Here is a 12,550-nt window from a genome sequence, read left to right as displayed (position 1 = left end):
GGTCTCGGGGTTGGGGGTTGCCCAGGGGTGCGTAAGGTGGGACCTTTTCGCTCGTCTCTTTGGTTGGGGTAGCGGCAGGTCTCGGGCGAGGCCCCATGGCTTGGTGCTGCCCGGTGGCCATGGCCGTGTGGGCAGCGTGGTAGGCGGGGTGTGGCGTTCGGTGGCGATGAGTGTTGGCCAAGGTGAAAACTTGTTCTATCTTCGGATGGACTGGCGGCGGCAAGCTCGTTCCCTGCTTGAAGGCATCGTCGTGGCTCTCATTGCCCGTCGTGCAGCTCCATGGGAAACATCCTCGGATCGGTTGGTGGCGGCGCTTCGGTGTCATTTCCTTCCTGAAGACGCCGCATTGGAGCCCACGGTTCGTCGTATGCAGCTTCATCTCTTCACGGTGGTAGTGCTAGGAGTGATGTTGCTGCCCTCAGCGTCTATGTATCCGGCCTTGGGTGTGTGTGTTGTGGTGGCGTGCGTTTGTACCGGGTTGTTGATGATCAGGGGCGAAAAGCCTTTTTTTGTAACAAAGAGATCTGCCTAGGGATAGTTTATTCGATTTAACAACTGGAAACAACCACCCCAAAGACAAATCCTGTGACAGCCAAATTTCTGATTTCACTGGCTGACATCTAACATGTAATCACATAACTGAACTCTCCAGAGAAGTTCAGCTGCCAAATATACTCTCTTTTTTTCAAGAAATTCCAAATATACTCTTTCTTTTGGAAAGCAAATCTTGCTTGCCACTATGAAACAATTACCAGCCCACTTGAACTTAAGAATGGAGCCATCTCTACCTGTATACATATATTCTGCACACTAAAACAAAGCAAAGCCATCTTTTCACCTCGGACATATTTCAGATATTCTCAGCAGAGATCCATCTGAAGTTACACAGTTCTTCTCCCAGCCGTCAATCACCGATTACACATATACTCTTGGAAAGCAAATCTTGCTTGCCACTAATCATTACACAACTTCCCTCTTCACTTTCTGAACAATTACCAACCACTATGAACAGAAAGAATGGAGCCATCTCTACCTGTATACATATATTCTGCACACTAAAATAAAGCAAAACCGAACTTTCACCTCGGACATATTTCACATCTTCTCAGCAGAGATCCATCTTATGTTACATGGTTCTTCTCCACGACAACTTCCCTCTTCACTTTCTGAAACAATTACCAACCCTCTATGAACAGAAAGAATGGAGCCATCTCTACCTGTATACATATATTCTGCACACTAAAACAAAGCAAAACCGAACTTTCACCTCGGACATGTTTCAGATCTTCTCAGCAGAGATCCTTCTGAATGTTACACGGTTCTTCTCCCACGCCGCCCTCAACAGAGGATAGAGCGAGCGTCAATCACCGATTGCGGTGGATCCAGGTCCTTATCCTGGAGAGCGTTGCCCAGCAGCTTTTGCATCTCTGATGCGAAGACGTCATCCAGGATCTGCACAAGGTAGCTCCTCAGGATTAATAGATTTATAAACTACACCATATTACTAGCTCCGTCATCCTAAGGATCTACTCGCTTATTGTTGTCAAGATGTTGCACTGTGATCTATAGTTTCATATATAACTTGGTCGTCCCTTGATAATGCATGGAACCACCCACTGGAAATGTAGTCCAGTATTCTCTATGAAGTGATACAAACTTTATAAGCACTATAATAGTAACTTCTTTTTTGTGAGGAGCACCATAATTATATCTCAATGCGTGCTACTGTGCTGCCATTCCATTATTATTTTCCAATAACAGTTTTCGTTACATAGATGAACACTATTACATCCCCTAATAGTCCCTCCGTCCCATAATATAAGACACTATTACATCCAATATGCGAGTGAGTATAAGATGAACACTGCAGGTACACCAAACTTGTTAGTTTATCTCGGTGTACATTGCCCATGCTATTATTCCGTATTATTATTTTCCAGTAACAGATTTAATTTCTTAGAGCTGCTTCCCTAATATAACATAAATGTTGATGATGAGTGTGGGCTTACATAATATAAGAGCTGCGTCCTAATACAGTTTACTTAGAGCTGCTTCCCTAACATAAGATAAAACACTGTAGGACATCTAACTTACTATTTTCCAATAACAGTTTTCATTTCTTAGAGCTGATTCCCAGATGAATATTTATGATGAGTGTGGGCTTACCCCTAGAGCGTAATCGGATCCACGGTACCAAATCCTGTTCTCCTTTCTGCTCTCGAGAAACCTCAACACAATCTGCCAAAATGTAGTTAATATGTAAGCATAAATTGTCATGGCAGCATTTGGAGAAGTTTTTTCTCCTCGTATTTACCTGGCCCAACCTATCCCAGAAACCTCGGCAAATAGCAACAAATATTCTGCAGGAAAAGACCCCGTGGAGGTTGTGTATGGAATCAGAGAGTTGTGCACGGAGAGCCTGCATCCTTTCACGCATTTCACTTTCACCTTCAGTCTCTTTTGTTTCTTCAAGAATTCGTTTTAGCCTTGTAGTCCGATTAGCTTGTGTCTGAAATCAACAATCAAAATTGTGACCTCTATGTATGTAATGTCTCGTCTAAATCAGATGAACGGTATTAGCATTAAGAATGTGTCAGAATAATCCTTACTTCACTAACAATCTTCTCCACTATTGCCTGCAGGTATTTCTTGTACTTCTTTCTCAACATGACAGTGATGGAGTTCATTTGCTCTCCAAAAAGTGTGGTCCCGTTTGCTATGGTTAGATATGCTGCCCACGATTTGAGAATATCCTCAACCCGGCAGTGTAACACATCTAGCATTCTTTTAACTGTATTCATGAATGTTCCTAACTGTGATGAAGAACAATCAGCTGGTCATTAGTGAACGACCCACTGAACAAATCACATTTTTTTAGATAGACTGAACTAACCACATGATATGATGCAAGCTTATATACCTGATTTGGCACAACATATGGAGCTACCGATTGTCTTCTTGTCAGTCTTTGAACATGCTTCTCAAGAATTTTTGGTATGCCGTCTCTCAGAGGCATTAGAGTCTCCATGTATTGCTTCTCCAGTGCCTTCATAACTTCTCTTTCGACATCAGCAATAGCCTGAGTAAGAGAAAAGGAATATCAGTCGAGTGCATTACATGAAAAATGTGGGAAACTGATTCAAGGTGATGGCACATACACTCTCCAAACTCATTAGATATTGAGGCCATCTGTTGATAACTACTCCATACTCATTTATGCTTTCTCTTATTTGCTCATATATTTGCTCAACAAATGGTGAAGTTGTAGATGCTGCAGGATAGGATAACTGCAAAAGGGCAAGGTGGTTTATGCAAGGAAGTCCAACTGCCAAGGTCAGACAAAAGATCTGTTTTTATCTACGATGTGTGTTTATGGTTACCTTCTCAGCTTTGCAATAATCAAGCAAGTGCAACCGGGTATCTTCAATCCACACCATAATGTAATCATGAAACAACTCCCTCGAAAGTACACCCCCATGAACAGGTCTACAATTGTATAAATGAAAGAAAACGAATCAGCTGAAAAGAATATGCGGTTTGGGCATTTGGAGACACATATCAATTGGAGAATACAGTAAAAGTATATCCACTGTATGATCTATTAGTTGTTTCTATCTTACCTGACTTGCCAGGAGTCAAGATCTCTCTCAAAATCAGCAGTCGCAATGAGCAGTTCAGCAACATGTTGTAAGGGTCTTGATGGGGGACTTGCAGAGAGAAAACCCTTCAACCGTTTGCATAGTTCTGTACTATAGAGAGATGCTGCTATGTTTGGAAGATCTATCGAACTAAAAGGGGAAAATGTGAGCGGAATTCTGAGTAGTATCTAAGCAAACAAAAATACTTTTACTACAGCAAGCATATACTCCCTCCGTTCCGAAATATTTGTCTTTCTAGAGATTTCAACAAGTGACTACGTACGGGGCAAAATGAGTGAATCTACACTCTAAAATATGTCTACATGCATCCGTATGTTGTGTCCATTTGAAATGCCTAGAAAGACAAATATTTGGGAACGGAGGGAGTATTTGCTACCTTGGGAGTATATTCTGATCGTGAATCTTGATGTCTGCTTGAATCTCAAGACTTATGTTAATGCATAATGTCTTCATTTTGAGATAGGCAGCAGAAATAGTCATGTCGTCAGTAAGAAGATTGTCATTATTGCTTGACATGAACTCGTCTGTCTCAATCATATGCCTCCTGCACCTCTTTGCAGCAGCAGTCTGTAAAAGGGAGATTTATTTGTTTACATATGGTTATACAAATAATCAACAAATATACATCTAGACCCTTTATTTATGCTAGTCTAATGCAAGTTGCATCATAGGTGAAACTTTAATCCATCTATGGTTCTCCCCCTGTCCACAAATGTAAGGCATTTTGGCAGTTTAATTTAACATAAGTCTTGAGATTATGCATTAACATAAGTCAAGCAGTATACTTCTCTGCACAAACATACAAAATAATCAAGGCTCCGTAAAATGTTATCCAATTTCTGTCATAATTCTGTTTTTTTAGAAAGGAGGCACTTGCCTGGCAAAGTAAAGACAGGATCAATGCTATCTCAAAAAATGCATTAACATAAGTCTTGAGATTAAAGCAGACATCAAGATTCACAATATGCGAACCAATATGTTAACGCATAATGTCTTCATGAGACAAGAGAGGTCTTTACGTCTTACATTTGTGGACAGCGGGGGTATATAATTTTCAGAAGAGAGTAAGCTGCACCATATGCGAACCAATGAAGCATGTTTTCCCTAATTCACTTGTCTCCAAATTTGGACTATTAAATATGCAAGTCTCCAAACTGGACTATTAAATACTTTGGAATCTTTAGCTAATATCAGAAATAATCATAATGATAAACTTATTAGCCTGTACTGTGTTTGAACAATCAGCATAGAACAAGTACTAATATCACATATATTTGAGCTATAAAATTGGAAACATAAATGCCTTCACCATCCCCTATATAAGTTAGACATGTGCGACTCGTCGCTCTGAGAAAAAAAAAGGCATCTGAATGAAAAATACTTCGTCAAAGTATGCATTTCGGATATCTGACCTGCAGATAGCTCCTGAGTATGCTCTGTGCTTCATTAGAGAGTATATCATGCAATACACTGAATATCTGAACTGCAGGTGCCAAAGCTGGTGCAGCAAAATCTGATATCGGGCCAAATAGCTCCGATAAGCCCGTAATAGAAAGCTCATCCAGTGATTTATAATTTTCGAACACAATCGCAAGAAGAACATTGATCCTATCTTCACAGTCAAGCAGTATACTTCTCTGCACACACATACAAAATAATCAAGGCTCCGTAAAATGTTATCCAATTTCTGCCACAATTCTGTTTTTTAGAGAGGCGCTTGCCTGCCTTAAAAGAATGAGGCCTTCAATAATTCTGTTAATACTTGACATAAGTGATGAAAAGAGACGGTCACTGGGTGGCTGTACCTTTGGCACACATGCCTGTTTTAGTTCACACTGTGTTCACTTGGACATTTTGAACTTCTTACACTATATGAATTATTGGCCTATGTATTCATGTCATCTGACAGTATTTGCATGGAACCTTTTTAATGTAAAGACCTCTCTTGTCTCGTGAAGGCTAACAGCCACCTTCCTCTTAAAGAAAAAACTGGGGGTGCTAGTAGTCTAGAATTTAGTACACATTGTGTTCGCTAGGACATCTTAAAAGTATTGGCCTATGTATTCTTGTCGTCTGGCAGTATTTGCATGGAGCCTTTTTCATGTACAAAACCAGGGTATGTCTAGTGGAAGCTAACGACCACCTTTCCACTTGAAGAAAAACCAGGGGTGTTAGCAGCCTAGAGGTACACAAATTAGTACACATCGTGTCCCCTAGGACATGTTAAACTTCTATGAATTATTGGCCATGTATTCATGTTGTAACATGACCTTTTTAGGGCCTCTCCCAGTGCTCCAAGGTGCAAATAGGCCAAAATGCATTGGTGACATCCTAACTAATGACGAGAGAGATTATAGTTGTATCTTATATACAGCTCTTGTCACAAGGCCCTAGAAACAATCTGAGGTGGAGTCATACAAATGCTCGAATGGTCCACGAAAGAGCTTAAGATACTATGCAATGTTGAAATTGTATTGCAACAAGAGACAACCCACTGGGAGTAGCCTAATGTAAAGATTACCTCTTGTCTTGTTAAAGTTCTGTCATCCCGTGCTTTTATGACAGGGAGAAGCAGCTCATATGTAAGTTCCAAGCAATCCTTTGTTGGTGTTGCCACATTCATAATATAACAAAGGTACCTGTAAAATGTCATAGATACCAATATCAAGTTTTGCTATATTTACTAGCCATCACTGAACGTACACAACCAAATAATATATCACCTCAATTTTCTATATGCGTCTGATACCCCATAGTAATCAGAAAATTCATCCAACAGCCATTTCCACGAACCACTGATGTGCAACATTTTGCTGTTGAAATTTTGAGCTCTCATTGCTGCTTCCAGAACCATGTCATATATAATTGTATCGACAGCCAGACCACCTTGCAGCATCTATTTTTACAATACCATTAAGATTAAGAATAGATATTTAATGTTTGCACACTCATAATAAGGAGGAGAATAAAAGAGCAGACCTTTGCAGATCCATAATTGTCCGAAGGCATGGACAAGTTCAGACAAAGCTGAATTTTGCCCACACATTCTTGATCCTCAAGGTATAGAGGCCACCATCTGGTGAATTCCTCCTGCTGTTTCCAAATTTGTACAATTGAGAAATGGATTTTAGTACACTCATGAATCAACTGCAACAATGAGGATGTGAGCACTGAGAATACATACGTGGGCATCACTGAATGATGAAACTTGAATTTCTGCATGGCCTATGACAACTCTATTGTTGTCTTGTACTTCAACAAGAATAGTGTCTCCCTGGCCCTCTAGATAACTGAAGCATAAGTATTAACTGTTAGTAGATGGTTCAAGAACATTGTCTGAGCAAATATTTTAATTCCATTGGTAGAATGAATATGTAAGTGTATAACACAATCATAGCTATTTTCTCTGTTCCCAATTATTTGAAGTTCTAGTTTTGTTCTAAGTGAAACTTCTTTATGTTTGACAACTCTATAGAAAAATATGATAATATTTAAAACACCAAATATGCTAAATATATCTGTTATTATATGGTTCAAGAACATTATCTGAGAAAATCTTTTGATTCCATTGATAGAATGAATATGCAAGTGTATAAAACAATCATAGCTATTTTTTCCCAATTATTTGAAGCTCTAGTATTGTTCTAAGTTAAACTTCTCTATGTTTGACCAACTTTATAGAAAAATATGTCAATATATATAGTATGGAAATATACGTTATGATGAATCCAATGAAACTAATTTGGTGTTGTAGATGTTAATATATTTTCCTAGAGACTTGATCAAACTTAAAGAAGTTTGACTTAGGACAAAGCTAGAAGTTCAGATAATTTGGAACAGAGGGAGAGTAGGATAGAACTTACAAGAGTTGAGATTCACCAGTCCCCGGCTTCAAATATTGCAGAGAAATGGAATCTCTTTGTTGACCTTTGAGGGAGCTTTTTAATTCTAGTGTGCATGTAAACATTTCTGCAAGTATGATATTGTGTTACTAAATACAGAAATGAACTCTGTCAGGTATAAGCCATAAAAGCATTTGCACCCTCTTAACCTTCTGGCAAAGATGTAGATGATGTGGATGTCAGCATAGTAACCTGGCTCTTCAGAATTTTAGAAATCTGTCTGACATACTCGCTACCAGCTTGCATGTAGAGATTTCTAAAGGATGACGTTGAGCGAAGCTTTGGTCTTTGCGGTACAACACGTATCTTTCTTACTGTTAGCAAACAATAAGAATATGAGAACAAACCATTAGTTTTTTTGAAACGCACACGCAAAGTAATCTGTACACTTAAATTCTGCAATGCGTTGATTGTTAACATTTCATTTCCAAAAAGAGTTTGTTCAATGATATTATTTCCAGTTTAAGAAAAACTGAAGTTGAAATCTATATTATATAGATGATGTTCTGTGGTTCTGAGTCATACCTTCGATCTCAATCCGTTTAACAAGTTTCCTTGCCTTCATGCTACAACTTTCATCCTTATCATAGGTATGTTTTCCATCATCTTGATTCTTATGCTTCGGATGAAGCAAAAATTTCTGTATTCTATTCAGCATAAAGAGTTCATAAGCTGTGAGCCCAAAGGCATATTAAGGGCAAATGACATAAAGCTAGATCACCCATAACATTAATTCATGCATGAGTTGTTGCATACCCAAAGGCGCTTCTAAGTACCATGCACTCGTCGCGGAGGAATTCTGGAGCCTCCATGCAATTTTTTGCCCATGCATTCAGACAAAGCCGAAAGCATGCATCATATGCAACAAATGATTGCCATGCATTTTGGACACTGTCAAGTAAAGAAGTGGTCGATAAGAACAGGAAACAGATGAAACGTCTACAAATGGGTATCAAGTAAATAAATAACGCACTTGGTTGTGAATCTGGGTATCTGAGCTAATAAATTGTTCTCGATGTACGGCATCTGAACACCATCCGCCTGAACAGTTGATCTGAATTGCATTTTTTTCGTTAGACGGAAAAAAAAGCAATCATGTGCCTGAACTACTCCAAAATGTAAATTATGATCTACTGTACCTCGTAGGAAGCTCATGAACATCTTGAGCCAGTATATCCGCCACTGAGGAGATCTCAGTCTTCTCAAAGCCTGCGCTCTCGTCAGCTATTTGCACATCAAGTAATGGTCTAATTATCTTTTCCAGGCAAACGGAAATACAAATAAACTATGTTTGCAATAAGTAGTGATCGTTGCTCTCACCAATTGCATCGAAAATGCCATCCACCTCCCCACCTCGTGCGGCAATTGGGGGAGCACTCGGTGGCCCGAAATCCTGGAATTTCTGCACATCAACGTAGCGCTCCTGGATAAAAATAATAATTAGAGTTGCTTCCTACTTTTGCCAGCACAATTGCGCACCTATGCAAACTTCTACTCCCTAGTGTCAAAAACGCTCTTATATTAGGGGACGGAGGGAGTAATTATGAAGCATGAACAAGCATGGATGGAACTGTTAACCAACAGGATTCAGTAATCGCTAATTGTACAGTAGAAAATATCAAACAAGCTGGAGTAGCATCCTTACATGCGAGGTGCAGTCCACCTGATCCTGACCACGGGAGCTTTTCCCGGCAAACGCGGCCGCGGCCGCGGCTCGCACCTCGACCCGAAGGTTCTCCTTGGACTGTCCCCGGGCAAGCCCGCCGCCCCTCCGGCTGAACTGCGACGTGACCTCGTCCTCGACGCCATTACCGTACAGGTCCCTCGCCCTCCGGAACAGACTGGAGTCGCTGGAGCACACCCCGTCCTCCTCGGCCGTGTGGTCAGAGAAGTAGCCGTAGCCGCAGTCCTCGGTCAGCCCCCAGGACGCGACGCTCTCCTCCCCCTCCTCCTCCTCCTCGGAGTCCGCGGCGAGGAGCACGGAGTGGCGGCCGAGGAGCCCCGAGTGGCGCGTGGCGGTTCGCACCGGCGGGGGCAGGCTCTTGGGGGAGAAGAGGCCGACGCACGCCCTGTTGTACAGCGCGGGGCTCCTCGGCGCCGCCGCGTCCGCCGAGATCTGGCCCAGAGGCAGCCGCTCCGCCAGCGGGGACCTCGCCGCGGCCGGAGGAGTGTCCGTGCCCTGCTTGATCCAGCTGATGGCCGACTCGTCGAGGCCCTCCGTGAACATCATCGCGGCCGAGGAGCGAGGATTTGGGGATCGATGTCGCCGCGGATTGGGGAACTTTGCGACTGGAAAAATTGGCTTGGGTTTGGGGATTTGGGAGGATTGCGGGGAGGGGAGGAGGGGCGTGTGATATGGTAGCAGTAGTAGAGGAAGAATCCTAGGTGGGGACGATGATGGGCGAGATAGTGGGGAAAGTGGGGTGTTGTAACGGCTAGTTCCTCGGGCGCGGCCTTGAATGGATCCGCGCTGAGCTGGCACACGGCCTTCCGGGCTACGATCTGAAGAGGGCCCATGTGTCTGTTGAGGTTGGACTTTGGGTGAGCCCTGGCCCGCCTGCCAGCAAGATAATCGTACTACTACGATAAGGAGTTATAGTGAGAGTAACTTAAACCAGTAACATGCCCTGTTGTACAATGCAAAGTCTACTACCTCCATTTGGGTTTATTGGTCTCATTTGTATTTTTTGCCCAATTTTGATTGTAAATTTGACTGACAAATTATAAGTTGTATGTCACAAAACTTATATTGTTGGATTCATATTTGAAAGATGTTTCTAATAATATTAATTTTAGGGTATATAACTTATTTTTTAATAGTTAAATTAAAGATCAAAGTTTGACTTAAACAACAAGGAGAACTAATAAACCAGGAGGGAGCTAGTACTACATATAGAGAGCTTCATTTATTACTTTATAGTCATTTTACATTGGGAACCACTATATGATGGCAACATTTTTTACTCTATTTGCACCTCTCTTCATTAATTATTTGTCACATCATATTTTTGCCCTATGTGGCATGCATGTTACTACTTATATTACTGCCACTATGAGCAGTCTAACTCTTTTTTTTTGAATTAAAATGAAATTTTATTCATTATCAATAACCAATACATCGTTTGTGAGTTCAGTAATAGGCTCCTCAAACCAATCCGAAGTCGGAAAAAACCTAGCTAATCTAGCAAGTTCATGTGCTACTTTATTTGCCTCTCTATTACAATGTTCAAATTTAGCCATGATAAAATCACAAGCATAGTGATAGCAGTCATCGAAGATTGCCGCCGCCGCTCCCGTTGATTGTCCTCCGTCCTGCATGGTCTCAATCACCTCCAGATTGTCAGAGTTGATGATTAGGCGATTACATCCTGCCCTTTGCGCTAAATTTAGGCCAAATTTGAGAGCTAAGGCCTCTGCCATGAGAACATCCGCGCAGTAGTCTATCTTTCCATTCCCTCCTGCAATAAACCTACCTTTGTCGTCTCTCAATACTGCCCCCAATGTACCCTCCAACAAGTCGTGGTCAAAAGAGGCATCAACATTGAGTTTCACAAAGCCCCTAGAAGGACATTGCCAACCCCCCTTTTTCATGGACGCCTTTGAAAATGATGCGTTTACAAAATTATATGTAAGAGCTATGATCCCCATTGAGATTTGAGTCGCATTTTGAGTTAGTTCCTTGTGCACTAATTTCCTTCTTTCCCACCATAGATACCAAGCTGAGATAGCTATCATTTCTCGAACATTTTCGTACCCCATAATGCGCAGATGTTGATTTGGAAGGAGTAATAGGTATTCCAATGTTGCCTCTCCAGCACGATCAATCTCACAAGCTCTCTCAATAATCAAATCCAACCCTAGCCTTTTCCAAACCTCCTTCGCTTTTCTACAAAGGAAAAGCAAGTGCTTCGTATCTTCTACACCCTGAGAGCAGGTAGGGCAAGAGGGTGAGACCTTCATGTGCCTATTAGTGAGTGTTGCCCGACATGGGAGAGTGCCATGTAGTGTCCGCCATACAAATTTTTTGACTTTAGCCGGACAAGATAACTTCCATATCTGACACCATATAGGGTTAGGTATGCTTCGTTCCATCCCGTTGGAATATTTTAGTTTGCTCCCATACTGATAGTTCCACTCCACAGAGTAAGCAGACCGTACTGAAAACATACCATTTTTCGTATAACTCCAGGCAATAAATCTGTCATATTATGTTGCGAAATTGGGATTGAAAGAATTCGTTGTGCATCAATGGTCCACATAGTTTGTCTAATCAGGTCCTCATCCCAACTGTTGGAGACCGGGTCAATCAAATCTACGACTTTTGATAACAAGTGCCCTCCCCTAGGGGTAACAATCTTCCTAGTGGCACAATTTGGGATCCAGGCATCTTCCCAAATGTTGATGTTATGTCCATCCCCCACTCGCCAAATATAACCTCGCTTGAGAGTAGTGATGCCTTCCATAATACTTTGCCATGTGAAGGAAGCACCATGCTTTGGCTTGGAGTTCAGCAAATCACCATTAGGATAGTACTTGGCCCTTAAAAGAGTAGCACACAAAGAGCAGACTAACTCATTTTGTGGATGGTCTATTGCCTAAAGTTGTGGTGCATTGCATTTAATTACAAAGCTCCTTACTAATATAAGTTGTAAAAATGGAAAGGTAATGATTAGCCCACTTTAACCAAACAAAGCCTAACCAGTATGTCACCTTCATTCCTACTCTATTGACCTAAGGGAGAACACCATCTTCTACCCTCACAAGACCGAGTAGTATATACTTTTAGAGATACTATTTTTCATGTATTATAAGACCATCTAAAAACGGATTATGAAAATGTTTGTTTCCTACATTCTTTCTCCCCCTGCTCCAAGGCTGCGACCAAAACACTAGTCGTCGCCCCGTGTACTTCTCTTCTCGTTGTTGCTTGTGCGTGTCGCAGGGGCAAAGTCCGTGTGACACTGATGGTGGCGGGGAGGTCTTGATCGC

The 12,550-nt window shown here is 41.6% G+C and overlaps 1 protein-coding gene across 2 annotated transcripts; it reads right to left on the bottom strand.

The window, feature by feature from the left end:
• Window positions 1–1,148: 1,148 nt before the first annotated feature.
• Window positions 1,149–9,966, bottom strand: LOC123136702 (uncharacterized). Of its 2 annotated transcripts, none has more exons than XM_044556175.1 (22): window positions 9,207–9,966; window positions 8,882–8,984; window positions 8,701–8,785; window positions 8,535–8,615; window positions 8,318–8,452; window positions 8,087–8,208; window positions 7,711–7,875; window positions 7,523–7,628; window positions 6,844–6,949; window positions 6,639–6,752; window positions 6,383–6,555; window positions 6,181–6,298; window positions 5,072–5,296; window positions 4,036–4,226; window positions 3,621–3,788; window positions 3,381–3,486; window positions 3,159–3,287; window positions 2,921–3,079; window positions 2,610–2,813; window positions 2,315–2,509; window positions 2,167–2,238; window positions 1,149–1,452 (listed from the first exon to the last, which is right to left on the bottom strand). In XM_044556175.1, exons 1-22 carry the CDS (start codon window positions 9,789–9,791, stop codon window positions 1,339–1,341), a joined length of 3,456 nt encoding a protein of 1,151 aa, XP_044412110.1. In that variant the 5' UTR covers window positions 9,792–9,966; the 3' UTR covers window positions 1,149–1,338. The 2 variants fall into 2 exon arrangements, with proteins under 2 accessions (XP_044412110.1, XP_044412111.1); XM_044556176.1 differs by having other exon boundaries at window positions 6,639–6,749.
• Between the last annotated feature and the right edge of the window lie 2,584 nt (window positions 9,967–12,550).

Source organism: Triticum aestivum, chromosome 6B (assembly GCF_018294505.1).
Source record: "Triticum aestivum cultivar Chinese Spring chromosome 6B, IWGSC CS RefSeq v2.1, whole genome shotgun sequence".
Taxonomy (NCBI): Eukaryota; Viridiplantae; Streptophyta; class Magnoliopsida; order Poales; family Poaceae; genus Triticum; species Triticum aestivum.
This window is presented reverse-complemented; position numbering and strand designations above follow the sequence as displayed.